At 38.3% G+C, this 16,953-nt stretch overlaps 1 protein-coding gene across 4 annotated transcripts in view; it reads left to right on the top strand.

Moving 5' to 3' along the window:
• The window catches only part of GLCE (glucuronic acid epimerase), a 112,751-nt gene extending 98,639 nt beyond the window's left edge, over positions 1 to 14,112 (top strand). For 3 of the 4 annotated variants that reach the window (XM_045899789.3, XM_045899790.3, XM_064570236.1), the window contains 3 exons: positions 2,022 to 2,617; positions 5,851 to 6,096; positions 11,153 to 14,112. In XM_045899789.3, coding sequence (XP_045755745.1) covers positions 2,035 to 2,617; positions 5,851 to 6,096; positions 11,153 to 12,177 — 1,854 coding nt within the window. In that variant the 5' untranslated portion in view covers positions 2,022 to 2,034 and the 3' untranslated portion in view covers positions 12,178 to 14,112. The remainder of the gene's footprint in view (positions 1 to 2,021; positions 2,618 to 5,850; positions 6,097 to 11,152) is intronic. The other variant, XM_054513451.2, reaches the window with a different exon arrangement.
• Positions 14,113 to 16,953: the final 2,841 nt, after the last annotated feature.

Raw genomic sequence — 16,953 nt, 5'->3', positions numbered from 1 at the left:
GAATAAGAGAACACAGGTTTTCAGGTCAAAAGGGCACAGCAAGTGCTGAAATAGTGAATCAAATATCATAATGTACTACTTTCTTGGGAAGCTGAATTCCAAGGACAAAAGATCCAGAGGAAAGCCATGTACAAAGTGACAAGTATCACACTGAAATTCAAATCTGTCATCAGTAATTCTCTTAATGCTTTAAGACAATAAAACATTACCTACAACTTTTCAAAAGAAAATAATGTATAACCGGGGATTCTGTATCTTACCAAACTGTTAATCAAAGGTAAGAGCAGACTGAGGTCTTTTTTAGACATACGAGAATTCAAAGGTACCTTCTTTTGGAATTAAATGAGTGAGCGGCACCTGGCTGGCTCAGTCTGTAGAGCATGCAGCTCTTGATCTTGGGGTCATGAGTTCAAGCCCCACATTGGGTGTAAAGCTTACTTATAGATAGATAGATAGATAGATAGATAGATAGATAGATCGATCTAAGGAATTACACTTTCACCATCAGCTTTCTTAAATAGAAAATTATTGTGTAATATTTCACGAAACATTTTCATTTTGGGGTTTGATTTTTTAAAAAATCTCATTGCTGCCAAAAGGGTTTATTGAGAGAAAAAAAGGGGATAAAGAATTATAAACGGTAAAGTAAGTAGTTGTGGATTTATACCATAAAATAAATTATAGAGCTATTGTAGCAAACAGTAAGGAGACTAATTCCATAATTTTCCATAGCCCAGTGACCTCAACAACAGGCAATTCAGGACTACTTTTTAATTGCAGTCACAACTGGCTGATACACCATATGGCCAGCAGGGGCAACAGCATCAGATTCTTCTCTCATCTTGATTGGAGTGACATGATCTGGCTTATATTTAAAAGCATCATTCTACTGGCTATTGTTGAAAATAGACTTGGGGGTAGAATAGTAGAGCAAGGGTAGAAATAAGGAGACCAGTTTGGACATCACTGCAGTATTCCAAGTAAAAGATGACAGTGGCTTGGATGTGGTGGTAATAGTGGAGTTGGGGGAAAGAGGTCAGATTCTGGGTATAATTTGAAGGTAGAGCCAACAACATTTCCTGACTGATCGGATATGGGGTGAGCAGAAAAGGAGTAGAGGTTTCTGGTCTGAGCAGTAGGAAAAGAGAAACAGGATGGGGGGAAAGACGGAGTTGTTTTGGATGTTTCAGAAGTCTATTTGACCTCCAAGTAAAGATGTCAACTTTTTGTATTGGCACTTAAATATGTGTGTCTGCAGTTCCGAAGAAAGGTCTGGCTTAGAGATGGAATTTTGGAAGTAGTCAGCGTATAAAGTGTATTTAAAGCCATGAGAGTGGGTGAGATCACCTAGGAGTGAATAGAGATAAAGAGGTGTGAGGACCGAGACTCTAAGGCACACTAACACTTCAGGGTCAGGGGGATGAGAAAGAATGATCAGAGATGACTGAGGAGGAGTAGCCAGTGACGTATAAGGAGAACTACAAGAAGATGGTGCCCTGGAAGCCATGAGAAGAGTGTTTCCAGTAGGAAAGAGTCATTGACTATTTATGCTGCTGAGAAGTCAAGTAGGATGAGCACTAAAAATTCACGGTTGGATTTGGCAACACGGATGTCAGTGTTTACCATAACAATACCCATTATGTTTTTTCAAACAGCTAACTTGTTGGAACAAAAATAATGCATTAAGTTGTTTGGACCCAACTACTTAATAAATGAAACTGTTAGGTATTTCTTTTGGCCCAGAGACTTTGAAACAATTACTAAGACACCAAGAGAGTCACAAACAGAAAGTTTGAGAATATCTGTTTTAAAGGGTCACACTAAGTATTTTAAGAGGGGGAAGCTCCTCTTGCCTTTTCTTTGTCTCTGCCGAAAAGTTTGAGTTAGTAATTTTAAATCTGATCAGATTGCTACAGTGAATAAAATTGCCTTAGTGTGGTTCAATATAAAAAAAATAAAACCTTATCCTATGAAATGTCTGCAATACATCTTTGCATGAATTTTTCTTCTTGCCTCCATAGGTATGGTCTGAATATGCGTTGCTTGGCAGCTCGGGTCAACTATAAGACTCTGATTATCATCTGCACACTCTTCACTTTGGTCACAGTACTTTTGTGGAATAAATGTTCCAGCGATAAAGCGATCCAGTTTCCACGGCACTTGAGTAGTGGCTTCAGAGTGGATGGATTAGAAAAAAGAGCAGCAGCATCTGAGAGTAACAACTATGTGAACCACATGGCCAAACAGTCTGAGGAGGCATTCCCTCAGGAACAGCAGAAAGCACCCCCTGTTGTTGGGAGCTTCAACAGCAATGGGGGAAGCAAGGTGTTAGGGCTCAAATATGAAGAAATTGACTGTCTCATAAATGATGAACACACAATTAAAGGGAGACGAGAGGGAAATGAAGTCTTTCTTCCATTCACTTGGGTAGAGAAATATTTTGATGTATATGGAAAGGTGGTTCAATATGATGGCTATGATCGGTTTGAATTCTCTCATAGCTATTCCAGAGTCTATGCACAGAGAGCCCCGTATCACCCTGATGGTGTGTTTATGTCCTTTGAAGGCTACAATGTGGAAGTCCGGGACAGAGTCAAGTGCATAAGTGGGGTTGAAGGTTGGTATCTGCCTGCTCCACTGCATTTTTCTATCCTGATTGTGTTGAGGAGTAACAAGTTGTAGGTGTTAATTATCTAGCAAGTACATACATAGCTTACTATCAAGAGACCATTTGTCACTCTGACTTAGCAAGAAGGAACAGGTGAAGTCTGAACCTGGGGCAGTTTTCTGGATGATGTGATTTAAGGGCTGCAAGAAGATCATGCCTGATCAAATAGGATTATTTCATTAACCTGCCTCAGCATCTGAAATTCTCATCGGTAAGGTTAAAGGCACAGCATCTCCAAAAATTTTGCATTAAAATATAGTTATTGTCCTATGAGAGGAGATGGGAACGGGAGAGACCAGTGGACCAATTGGATTGTGTACCAATGCAATCTTGTTACCACATTAGCCAAGTATCATTTCTGGATGGAGGTTTAAAGTCCTCAGAACAAGATAACACATAGGCACCATTTTCTCTGACCTTTTATACTACACTCCTATAGTCTATTATATATTGTCATTCAAATCTTACGGGTATAATAAGTACATTTTAGAATTTGTATTTCAAACCTAAGATTGATCAGAAAGCCAAATTGAATTTGACTTTAAAATATATCATTTAACCAAAGGAAAGAGCTTAGTGTATTTTAAGATTGCTTAGTTTAAATTTTATTTTATTTTCCTCATTCTATAAAAAGTGATTTCAATATCTTAATATTTTAAGTTTTTTATAATATCTCTACCAAATGGTCACAAGAAGGAAGGGCCAAATTCACTTATATTCATACCACTTCAAGATAATTATTACCATTTTTGTATATTCTCTGCACGTCTTTGTATGTAGGCCTATGTCTTAACATAGTTGAAATGATACTTATACAACATTGTAATACTTATATACTATACTTAGCCATCACCAAACCTTTTCACATAAATTTTATAAAATGTATAAAATGTTTATATGTTGTATAAAATGCATAAGATGTTTAGATGCTAAAGAAAAAGTAAAAAGTACCCATAACCTTTGTTAAATAATATTTTGATATGTTTTTCCAATCTTTTTGTTGTTGTAGAGACACATTTTTTAAACAAGTTGGGATCATACTGTATGGTCAATTTATATTCTTTTTTCATCTAAACTATCTTGATTATTTCCCCTTGTTATTGAATATTTATTGACTATTTTAATGACTAGTATTCATAGTAAGAATATGCCATGGTACGTGTAATACTTGCAGCCTTTCTCTTTAGTTGGCTACTTAGGTCATTTCCAGTTTTTTGCTTTTACATGTAATGGTATAGATATTCATAGTTCATCATTTGCTATTTTAATTATAGTCTAGGAGTAGTTTCCTAGGAAATAAACTGCCGTGTCAAATAATATAAATTGATCTATAAACTGCCGTGTCAAATAATATAAATTGATCTATTTTGCTAAACTGCTTTCCAAAAAAGTTGAACCTACTTGTGCCTCCAGGAAGGGTGCTCTTGTCACCCCACTCTTGCTGTCATGGAACATTGTTTTTTTAATCTGTTGTTTACAAAGGGATCTCATTCGCTTTCTATAACCATCAGTGAGGCCACATACACTTTTCATATGCTTCTAATCATCATAAAATCTTGATCTTATTTCCCCTTTTTCTAATGTGATTAGTGGGTTCTTTAAATATTCATGTGAACTTTTCTATTTATAGTAAGGATAATGATACTTTGCTGCATTTGTTAAAGATTTTCTTCAGTTTGGTTGTCTTTCATTTTACTTATGATTTGTTAGTTTTAGTAGTTTTTAGTTTTATTTACTGAACTTACAGACTTTTTAAATTTTTTTTTTTTTACTTCTTTTATGCTTAGAAAGTCATTGCCACATGATGATTGGCTATTCATCTGTATTTTCTCTAGTAGTTTTATTAGGGTTGTGTTTTTTTTACATTCAAGTCTTTAGGCTAGCCAGATTGATTTATATTTTGGTAAAGGGTACAAGGTCAGGGTATAATTTCAGATTTTTCCTTTCACATGTATTGAATGATCTTTTTTCCCCAATGATTCATGATGCAGTCTTTATCGTTACGTTAAGCCATTTTGAATAGCAGAATAAGTTTCTGGCCTACTATTCTTGTTCATTGATCAGTCTGTCGATTCTTATGCTGGTCGGTCGCACATTGTTACAGTTATCACCCATCTTTAATGAGATCCTGTATAAACCTTCCTTTTATTAAGTGAAAATAATTCTATTTGAATGGAGTGGGGGGGGGAGCCTGCCCTTGGAGAAAAAAATACAAGTCAAGAGCTTATCTGTAGCCTAGGTTTCTTAGCCCTTATGGTTCCTAAATCCTTAAACTGTTTTGAAACTACACCACACACACGGTTTTGTAGGTTTTAGCTTCTGCTGTGCCTATCTGATGCTTGTAGATTTATTTTAGAACTACAGAGAGGAGCTTATCTCTCAGCCCACAGACCATGATGCAACAATACAATATTCTGTGCAATGTAATATTATTGTATTTCCCATATAGAAAATTACTAAAACACTAATACCAAACATTTAAAAGTTTTGCTTAGAACCTTAAAGGGGTAATCCATTAATGAATTCTGTCAAAAATCTATGGTTAAATGTGCAATTTTAATTCATTAAAAAAACACACCTTGTTCTCAAGAATTATATTTTGACATGAAGGATATGAAAAAGAATTGCAAGCTGTGTTTATACTTTAAGTTGCCTAGTTATAACTGGCTCCTTAAGCAAATACTGTAGCCATCACATGGTATATGTATTAGACCACATCTTGACTTTGGAGAGAGGAGTATGTAATTAACTTGAATGTTAATACAAACATTTAAGAAAATTTCACAATTAATATTTTAGGATGAACCTGTGGTAACATTATCTACGTGTATTTAAATTGTACAAAATTTGAATGTATGAAACAGGGTTATGAAACAGGACATCTATAGTTATGAGCAAAAGTTACACGTAAAAAGTCAGTCCTTAAAAGATAATCTACAACATTGCATTGCTGTTAACAGATACTGAATGAGAGTGAAAAAAACCTTCATTTTGTTTTTCATATCTGATTAATTTAGTACTAGTTTTTTTTTAAGTAATTATGAAAACGGTATAATACAGAAGCTTAAAAGTTGCAGATAAGCCTATAACATGCCCCAGAGGTAAAACAGTAAAGAGTGGTGTTCAGAATACACTTGTAAGTGTCCAGACATGGTTATTTATTTTGTTTCTCTATTTTATAGGTGTACCTTTATCTACACAGTGGGGACCTCAAGGCTATTTCTACCCAATCCAGATTGCACAGTATGGGTTAAGTCATTACAGCAAGAATCTAACTGAGAAACCCCCTCACATAGAGGTATATGAAACAGCAGAAGACAGGGACAGAAACAGCAAGCCTAATGACTGGACCGTGCCAAAGGGGTGCTTTATGGCTAGTGTGGCTGATAAGTCTAGATTCACCAATGTTAAACAGTTCATTGCTCCAGGTAAGTGAGGTATTATTATATGTGCCTGCTAATTTTATGTTGATTTATGGCACCTGATACTCCCTTAAAATTGTTTTTATGGTTTTAAAAAGCACATTAGCAGACCCTTTATATCTATATAAAGAAACAAATGGTGTCACCCAAGTGAAATCCCTAGAAAAAGAACAGCTAAAAATCCAAGGTTATAAAAAAAAATACTTACCGTGTGAAAAGCCAAACCATAGATTGAATATTTAGATCTCCTTCCGGGGATCTGTGTCCCATAGGAATGATGCTCCTTAGTTCATTTTAGTATTTCAGTACAGTATTTAATTCTTTAACTTTTAAACTATTTTGCCTTAAGGTAGAAATTCTTTATAGACATGCCATCCTTTCCTTTGCCTGTTTTTTTACCAGCAGCTTTTTATTTTTTCAAGATATTACAGCATTAGCAACCAGGCCTGCTTCTCATATTGAGTTTTGTTAATGCAGTAGATTGTCTCAAACTTCATATAAAACCATTTCATTAATAAAATCAAATTAACTTTATGCAACATTTCCCCTTTTAGTAAGACAGTCTCATTAATTAGCTTGTAATATATTTTTCTCCACTGATCAATATCCATGAGAATTAATGAGTCCATTACTTAAAAAGACAATGAAATAATTTTAGTTAGCACCTCAGGCTTAATTCTCTATGGGGAAATGTTGTCAAGAACAGAACTCCTTCCGCCCCACCCCCAACCTTTCAGTGGGTAAATAAAATGAGAGAAAAGGTTATAAGACCTCTTCTGTATTCTCTCCTTGTCCTTTATTGATGACCGTGTAATTCACAGACCTTGAAAGCCACAATACAAATCTACTCATTCTAGATGGCCTTAAGTAATAGATTTATGAGTGCTTAATGCAGTGCAAATAATGGGTGACCTTTAGTTTTTATTCTGTGACTAGAACTTCTTTTCTCCTATGGTATTCTGTGATATTCCAGTACATAGAACCTCTTTGCTTGACTGGTGAGAAAGTATGTTGAGATGTTTAAGAATATGTAGCTTGTGATACCTCAGAGATTATTGTAGCAGAACATGATTAGACTTTGCAAAAGGACATTTGTTTGTACCCAAGGAGCTTATTTTTGCACTAATCAATAATGTTGTCTGGATTAGGATAGAAGAACAGCAGTCCTAATCTTGATCTCCTCAAATGCTGGCAAGTTTTCTAGAACAGTTCTTTGAACTCTATCCTATTTAAAGCAATAGATTTCATTGTGCACTTCTGGATGCCCTGGTAATACAAAAGATAAGTCTGCTCATACTACGTGAGGGACCCTCACTTTACCTCTTCATTCTGCAGCCCATGGAGATAAAACTGCTGCATCTACAACTACTATTGGTGGGAGTGTGCTAACTGGGAATGGGGTGCTTGTTTTGATATCTTGGGCATGCCTAGAGGTGCATTTGATCCAAGTGTTTGAGGGCAAGTGAGTTGGAATTACATGGGAGTTGTTGCTCAGAGCAGGAGAAGGGAATCAAAGAGGTGAGATTGTTGTATTGAAGACAGATATGGGAAGATGAGGCTTTTCAGAGGATGTAGACTTCATGGGAGAGAAATTCAGAGAATCGCTGTTGAGAAGAAATTGCAACTGTATATAAAAGCATAGGCCTCAATGAAGTGAGTCTCTGGAGGACCAGGGGACAAATGCTGTTGGCCTTTTATTTTTTCTTTTCTTTTTGGGTCTTGAATTGTTTTCCCTGAAAGGAAATTAAGTTGTCTAGAAGAAAGAACCAGAACATGGGTCTGCATCATATTTTTATTCTTTTGTTTGTTGAATAATGTTTTGTTCCTCTGCCTAATTTTAAAATTGAATGAACTGAAACTTTATACCTGTCGTACTCTATTAAATTAAATTAGCTTTCCCTTTCTGGAAGCACTCTCTCCACTTCATTTGCATGACCTCACTTTCTCCCCTATCTCTGTGTAGCCATTCTTTCTCAGACTTCTTGTGAGCTTCTCTTCTTTTGCCTGGCCCTTATTGCTTGGTATTCCTCAAGGTTCTGAGTAAGGAGGACTTCTTACTGCACCCAGTAAACCTGTTGATTAAAACGAATGAATAATAATGGTTTGTGTTACAGGTGAAAACATTGATTTAAAGACTGTCCTTAAATGTTTGTTTATCGTAAAGGGACATATACACTACCACATATGCCAAGAATAAACACTTGTAGTGACTACCAGGTTTAACTGCTCAGAGAGAAAAGGAGTCATGGATTTCAAAAAATGGAAAACCCAAAACTTTCTACTAATAGATTTAAAGCAGGGGTCTCCAGATAGCATAATACCTTCAGTAGAGCTCAGACCTTGCCCGCTGCATTTCCAAAGTGGTTGCCACAACCACACTCACATCCCATTTGCTACCATTTGGATCCTTCTGAGCAATGCTGACTACTTTAACTACTCTGTATATCTAGAAAATGGAAATTAAAAGACTTACAGGATTGCTGTGAAGACTACGATTGTCTGTTGGTTGATTCATGTCGGGAATTGGGACTTTGTCTCTTCTCCTGTGTGGCTCAGTAACCCCCTCTGGTGGTGATGGAGTTTTAGGAAAATAGTTTTTTTGAAAGGTTATATCCCATGACATAATTTATTACTGAGTTCTTTGAACTAATCTGTTATAGTGAAACATAAGGTAATTGAGACCATATCATTTCATAGATTTGTATTCATAAAGTGAATTAGAATGGAATTCTGGGAGGAAAAGAGGTTCAGCTTCCTCCCATTTGGACTAATAAAGCTGGATCACTGTTACCCAGTTTCGTGAGAATGGATGTCATGGTTAGTAATATTGCCTTATTAATGAGGCATTACCCTAAGAATGAAAAAATAAGGAACACTCAAGATAGCCTTCTCTACTGAATATAATTGAAACTTGAGCGATTCATCAGTCAATTCAGAATCCTGCAGTGTTTGAGAAATGTTGTATTGAGCGTCAGATTCCATTTTACCATAGATGTAGGAAAATGCTAGTTAAGAGATTGCATGTTGACATTTTTCCAGATAAAATGGATTTTTATTAGAAGTATGCTTCTGAAATCACTTTTTAAAAAGTCACTCAAAGCATCATTTGATGTGTAAATCTATCAAGATGTTCTCATTCCTTATACCACTTCCATGATTGTTCCATCAAATGGAATCATTAAGGACCTTGGATCAATTATATCCCACACTTGTAGAGTCCAGTGCTGGGGGAGTTGAACAGCCAACTCAACATGCTAAGACTCTCCAAGTTAATCACACTGTATACACTGTCATCAGTCCACATTTCGTCCTTGCTCCTGGTGACACACTGAAGATTTCCTCGAGAACTCAAAGTGGATGTGATTCTGTGGCTATGTTTAAGAGAAATAACTCTTCCACCGATTATGCTCATTAGAATGCCATATCCAGTATCATTCCTTTACACAGTCTTTGAACTTGGGTCCAGGAATCTTGGTTTCTGGTCCCTACTCTACCACTAGTTGGGGCAAACCTTTTAACCTTGCAAAGCTTCCATATCTTCATCTCTAAAATGGAAGTAGTAATTCCTGCTCTACCAGCCTCAGATTATTGTAAGGATCATTCGCGATAACACATGAGAATGTGTTTCGAAAATGTAAGTTTCATAGAGATCAAGGCATATTTACCTTTAAGGTTATATATAAAATATGCACTACCTATTTGTTGTTGTTGTTGTTCTTGCTGCTGCTGCTGCTGATAGGTTGTAATACGCTCTGTTTCTTTTCTTGGTATATCTAGACCAGCAGTATTCAGAAAGTCAGCTTTCTGGGAACCCACCATCATTGTACTATAGATACGCAAGAGAGATTTCCTATTTGGTAATTTGCCAGGCAAAACAGCTGTTACTATTTTATCAGTCTCTGAAAGCCAATGGCTTCAGAATAATAATAATAATCATAATCGCTATCAATGTTCACTTTGTTCTAAGCCACTGTCTTTTTTTTAATCCTCCCAATTACCTTACAAAGTAATATTATCTCTATTTAACATGTGAAGAAACAAGTTCAAAGAGCTATTTCATCTTGAACATCTCAAAGCTAGGAAGTAGAAGAGAAACAATTCAAACAAGGTTTTGTGGGGTTTGGGCTTTTTTTTTTTTTTTTTTTTTTTTTTTAACTCCAAAGCCTGTGCTTCTCCCTCATCCTCCCCCAGTATCCATCACTTCTTGTTGACTACCTGAGCCCATTACTTAATTTTCAGAAATTTTATTCACAATTCCAGCAAATATCTGAAAACAAACCGATCATTTTCAGCATCATTTAGTAATTAAGAGTGTATTGTGGAGGGGTGCCTGGCTGGCTCAGTTGGGAGAGTGTGCAACTCTTGATCTTGGAGTCAGGAGTTCGAGCCCCACCTTGGGTATAGAGATTACAAAAAAAGTAAACAAACTTAAAAAAAAAAGTGTGTATTGTGGAGCCAGACTAGGCAACCTAGGTTCAGCATTTTGTATCTTAAATTCCCTGTGTCTCAGTTTGTCAGCCATTGGGTAAGAGTAATAATAGCACTACTCTTGTAATTGTTATGAGGATTAAAATAGAGTTAATATGAGGAATAAATGAGTTAATGTGAGCTAATATAATATATAAATTAGAACATAGTAAATATCTACTAAATGTTAATTAAATAAAAAATTTAATTCATGTGTAATCTAGCTTCTCACAAAATGTGCTGAGCCAATTTTTTTTTTCTTTTTATAAAATGGATATATTAGAACAGTCATTGATTATTGATCAGCTAGCTTTTGATCTAGAAAAGGCAGTTTGATCAACAGTACCTTATCCATTTGCTCTTAACCCTCTAATGTAAATTAGGCCTGATGCTTGAAAGCCATCATGGACTCATCAATTCTATCATTTGTTTATGGTTACTTTAGTAAAATGATGATGATGATGACGATAGGACACAAAATATTGAAGTGTTAATTTTGTGTGGCTAGTGGTTATCAAAGATGAATTGCAATTAACTTTTAATACAAAGAGCTTTTCTTTTAACTAGCCTTTGTTGGTATGTTTTTCCCCTACAGAAACCAGTGAAGGTGTATCCTTGCAACTGGGGAATACAAAAGATTTTATTATTTCATTTGACCTCAAGTTCTTGACAAATGGAAGTGTGTCCGTGGTTCTAGAGACCACAGAAAAAAATCAGCTCTTCACTGTACATTATGTCTCAAATACCCAACTAATTGCTTTTAAAGAAAGAGACATATACTATGGCATTGGGCCTAGAACTTCATGGAGCACGGTTACAAGGGACCTGGTCACTGACCTCAGGAAAGGAGTGGGTCTTTCCAACACAAAAGCTGTCAAGCCAACCAAAATAATGCCCAAAAAGGTGGTTAGGTTGATTGCAAAAGGGAAAGGATTCCTCGACAACATTACCATCTCCACCACAGCCCACATGGCCGCATTCTTTGCTGCCAGTGATTGGCTGGTAAGGAACCAGGATGAGAAAGGTGGCTGGCCAATTATGGTGACCCGTAAGTTAGGAGAGGGGTTCAAGTCTTTAGAGCCAGGGTGGTACTCTGCCATGGCCCAAGGGCAAGCCATTTCTACATTAGTCAGGGCCTATCTGTTGACAAAAGACCATTTATTCCTCAGTTCAGCTTTAAGGGCAACAGCCCCTTACAAGTTTCTGTCAGAGCAGCATGGAGTTAAGGCTGTGTTTATGAATAAACACGACTGGTATGAAGAATATCCAACCACACCTAGCTCTTTCGTTTTAAATGGCTTTATGTATTCTTTAATTGGGCTGTATGACTTAAAAGAAACTGCAGGGGAAAAACTTGGGAAAGAAGCAAGGTCCTTGTACGAGCGAGGCATGGAATCTCTTAAAGCCATGCTCCCCTTGTATGACACTGGCTCAGGGACCATCTATGACCTCCGCCACTTCATGCTTGGCATTGCCCCCAACCTGGCCCGCTGGGACTACCACACCACCCACATCAATCAGCTGCAGCTACTCAGCACCATCGATGAGTCCCCAATCTTCAAAGAATTTGTCAAGAGGTGGAAAAGCTACCTTAAAGGCAGCAGGGCAAAGCACAACTAGAGCTCAGAACCAAAATCGTCTTCCAGCCTCTGCCGTACACAAAAACCATGGGCTCTATCTCAGCAGAGCTTAGGCACGTTTTAAAAGGTGGTATACTAGGTTTTTGTGGATTACATCGAAGTGATAAACCAGTCTGCTGAGATAATTGCATTCTATGGGTTGGGTGTTTCAAAACATAGGTGGCACTTGGAGCAGAAAAGTGTTTAGTCGATGGCTGAACAGAGATGTTTAACTTTGCCTTGCTTACTCCATAACGTCTACAGTTCCACAGACAGTCCAGTCCCTCTGGGTCTGGGGAAGACACTGGTAAGTAGCTGTTACTGGCCAACTGTCCGGCACTTACCTGAAAACTTAGTATGGGTCTCTTTTAAAATGTGATGATTTATGTTTATGTTGGAAACAAACTTTAAAAAAATAATGTGCTGTAATACAGTAAATGTGTACTCGCAGCCTGAATAGTGGACTGTGTGCAACTTTTTAAAATGATGTTTCTTTTCTACAGATTAATTTCTTGGCGAATTTCGTGTTGTGTTTCTTGAATTTGTTATATATGGAGAATATTTTGAATGTACGGTTTTCTTGAAATGTGTAAATTAAAAACACAACCAGTGTTCAGGCTTCACAGTTATATAACGTAAGCACAACTAAAACAAAACTTGTTGACTGCACAAGAAATCACAAAAACGTTATGTTTTATGAAACTTGATCTACAATCAGTAAAGATTTGATAATCAGCCGATCCCTCCCCACCCCCGCTGTGATGGTTTCTTTTTGTCACTGTCTAGAATTCTGTATTTCATTTCAGACTATACTTGAGAGTTTTGTCTATTTAGGGGGACATTTTTGGGACATTGTGGAAATTTTATTGGAGGAAGGGGCTAATCCATTCCCACTACCATTTCAGGATTTTTTTTTCCCCCTCTTTAAAGAAAAATACTACGTCAGATATTACATACAAGAATCATGGCAGGTTTTTTCCTTACTTTTGGATCATTCTTGGTCATCAACTTTCCAGACCATTGACTCTGCACATGAGTGTTTTTCCTTTGCAATTTTAATTTTAAATTATTTCAGCTCTTGGATAGAAGTGATTAATGCTACCACGTTTGCTGTGCATGTGTAACCAGACCTTTATTTGGGTTTTCTATCCCACTGTACCCTACCTCACATAAATAGGTTTCACAACCCTTGTACCCTGGGCAGTGTCTGCTATAGGGCTTTAGGCATTATCAAAATCAAGCGAGGTTGATTTTGTTGTTTTTGTTGAATGTATGACAGTACGCTAAATGAATACTGTAACTTATACAGATTGAAATATGAGACCCCACACTTTCAGGAGACTGAGTCTGACAAACACATCGCAGTTTGTCTGTGACCTGTATTAAATGCACATCAAGAGCCACGTGGGCGCTTGCCTACATACTGCATCTGAAATCAAACTCAGCCTCCTGACACTACTTAGAAACCAGAAACTATATACACATCTATGAATAGAATAAACATGCAAAATATATATATTAGTGGCAAAGGGAGCAGGAGCAGAGAAGACAATATAGATGTACACTGAAGACAGTAGTAAACCGGCCACGGAGAAGGAAGCTTAAACTCCCACGTGACGTGACCACAACTCTCTTCCTCCCACAACACGACAGTTGTGGGTTATTAAGCTTCCCCCTGGCTTTTGACCTTTATCGTTCTTAGACATGATCAGATGTCTCCACAAGAATATCTGGACTCCTTTTTTTATTTCAGTGCCCCAACATAAACTTTCTCCGATCGGGAAACCCTTTGCCCTTCATCTCACTTGTTATTACTGAGAGCAGTCCAGACTTCTGCCTTGTGTTTGCATACTGGTCCTTCAGACTAAGGGAATCCACGAAAACAGCACGGTACTGCTTCCGAGACAAATATCAGTGCCTTAACAATGTGGCTGTCCTTGTCCACTGAAAAAGGAAAGACATTTTGATCTAGAAATGACATTGCTGTTTCACTGCTGTTGGTTTCACACTGCCTTCCACGTTGCAACAGCAACTTGATTTTTCTTGTGATCCCAGATTTTTCTAAGAGGGTGAGTTGAACCTGTGGCAGCTCCGCCAGCGTATACCAGTGGTTCTCCAGCTTTCGGGTGCCTCCGAGTCACCTGGGAGCTTCCTGAGCTACAGAGGCCGACAGTCACTAAGTCTGCCCGGGAAGCAGGATAGTCTGCGTTTTTAACAAGCATTCGGATCTTCCTGGTGCAGGTGATCTGCGGGGCAGACGTGGAAGAACACTGCCCAAGACCATCAATCGCATTTTTGTTCCGAAACACCTACAGCGTTCTTTATAGGTTTTTAAATCATGCAAAATGTTTACTTATTCTGAGTGTAGAGAGAATGGGGAAGGCATTTTAAAGTTTTATTTTGCTTTGTTTCTTTAAATTTTTCTTTGTTTCCAGATAATGGGTATTCGTTTTTCACACTTGAGTTAGCTTTGATGTCAAATTAAATCTGTTGCCACTTCAGTTGTAAAGCCAGCCCAAAGTTTCCAGATGAAGGTCAAGTTTGACCCTTTGGGATTGTTGTACATAAAGGCTTCATCCAAAAACCATCCAGTGTACGTGAGCAGATACAGAAACGGCACAAGCACAGCTCTCCAGATGTGGCAGTCCTTTCCTCCGCCAGGTGCGGACTCTGGCTGAAAGCTGCTGTTTTCTTCCTTGTTGCAGTTGTTGTTCTTGTTTCTCCTCCGTTGCACATGTGGGTTAGAGACCATGTGTCAAATATGCAATAAAGTGTTTACTGGATGCCCTGCTGAAGGGTGGTCCTTTGTAAAGCTGTACAGACTTTGCGGTTTAAGCACAATGTGCACATGCTAGTTTTCTATACAGCAAAACTTGATTTTTTGCAGATGGAAAGGTATTTTGTTTCTATACAAAGTAAATGGATTGTTTGTGCTTCATGTAAAGCTGCTTTATAAAATTGTAAAATAAAGTTTTTATCTTCAAAGGAATATACCTGAATATTTGTTCCTTCTCTAATCTGGTTTTTTTTTGGTGTGTGTGTGTGTGTGTGTGTGCCCAGCAAATGGATTTCTGACCATTTTCTGTTCAACCGGTGACAACTAGTCAGGCAACAGATGTTCACGAGAGGTGTATGAGGCCCTGTAAGACAAAGTGGGGAAGAGCCTGTCACGTGGGCCTCACCCCTAGGAGGTGTCAGGTACATGGGGACACAGTGTCCACAGAACAGTTTCAGAAAGAGAAAATGCCAAATCGTGTGGTTGTCAGGGAATGTATTGTGGAGGAGACAGAGCCTAAGTGGGGCCTTCGGGCCTGGGGACCAGGTAGAAGAAGAGGAGGGGGTAACAGGAGCAAAAACAGGGTGCATGGCAGCTGTCAGGGTGCCCTTTCCCAGGCTCATTCAGACTGGTCACCATTTTTGTCTGATTTTGATTTATTTGGAAGTTTGTCCTTCCTGTATTTTCTATACTTGTGTCTTCTCCAGATCAGTAAGCATTGTTTAATCCTTTTCCCCCTCTTCTTCTCCGAGAGTAATGATATAGGCTCCCCAAATGCATATAAAACCAGAGACCAGTCTGGGTTTATGTTGTGTTTCCTTGCACATTACTTTTGGGGTTTATAAGCATTCTGCACCATTTGTATAATGGAATTTCAATGGGTCACCAACTTCTAGCTGATGGGTGCACATATTTTGTCAACATCCTTGGTGTCTCTTTTTTGTCTCTCCTCAGTTGGGAAACAGCCATAGGTTGCAAGCAGTTCTGGGTCTGGATGAGGTCTCAGTCTGCTCTTGCTTTGATTTTGCTGTTTATAACCAAACTGTTAACACACTGGCCATTCTGCTGTAGCACACGAAACCTCAGATATTTGCCTCCCCATTGCCCTTGAGAGGGGACAGACCCTCCCTGGCATGGAGGACTTATTCCACAGTCTGATGAGCTCTTCTTTCCTGAGAATGCCTCCTCCCCGCAGGGCCCTGACAGCTGATGTGTGCCCTGTGACCCTGCCGCCTCTTAGCAGGACCACGGGGCGAGGGGTGAGTCCCTCACTCAAGCTGGGCCAGTGAGTCTCTTCCCCAGGAATCCGAAATTGGGATAGATTAGAAAACTGAAGCAGATACACCATGAAAAGCAGAGATGAAAACAGAATCTTGACAGCGCTCCAGGCCCTGGATCCAGTGCATTTCTGAGGCCAGCTGCGTCCCTCCAGTGTCACGAGCTACCACTGTATCCTTAGGATGCATTCCTTATGTGTGCTTAAGTTGGCTGGATTTGATTTCCGTTACTTAGAATAACAAGCCCTGATTAATAACACAGTGTCTGTGTTACAGAGAAATGTATAATGTAAATTCTACATTACATACATTTTCCTCCAGTCTGGACCACCGTATTTCCTAGGGCTGCCGTAACAAAATACCACAGACTAAGGGGCTTAAGCAAGGGAAATTTATTTTCTAACATCTTTGGAGCCTAAATCCAAAATCAAGGTGTCAACAGGTTTGGTTTCTTCTGAAGCCTCTTGGCTTGTAGACAGCTGCCTTGCTGTGTCCTTACATGGTCGCCCCCTGTGTGTTGTCTGTGTCCTAGTCTCTTCTTATACGGACACCAGTCATATTGAATTCAGGCCCATTCATATGACCTCATTTTACCTTAATTACCTTCTCAAAGGTCCTATCTCCAAACACAGTCACAACCTGAGGTCCTAGAGGTTAGGACTTCAACATGGATTTTGGGGGAAGTACACAATCAGCTCATAACAACCACTCTTCACTCTTAAGT

Source organism: Mirounga angustirostris, unplaced genomic scaffold (genome assembly GCF_029215605.1).
Source record: "Mirounga angustirostris isolate CCGP_5_RB_7025 unplaced genomic scaffold, mMirAng1.0.hap1 SCAF_9, whole genome shotgun sequence".
In the NCBI taxonomy this organism is placed as follows: domain Eukaryota; kingdom Metazoa; phylum Chordata; class Mammalia; order Carnivora; family Phocidae; genus Mirounga; species Mirounga angustirostris.
The sequence above is the reverse complement of the archived record's forward strand: the minus strand, read 5'-3'. Positions and strand labels throughout refer to the sequence as shown.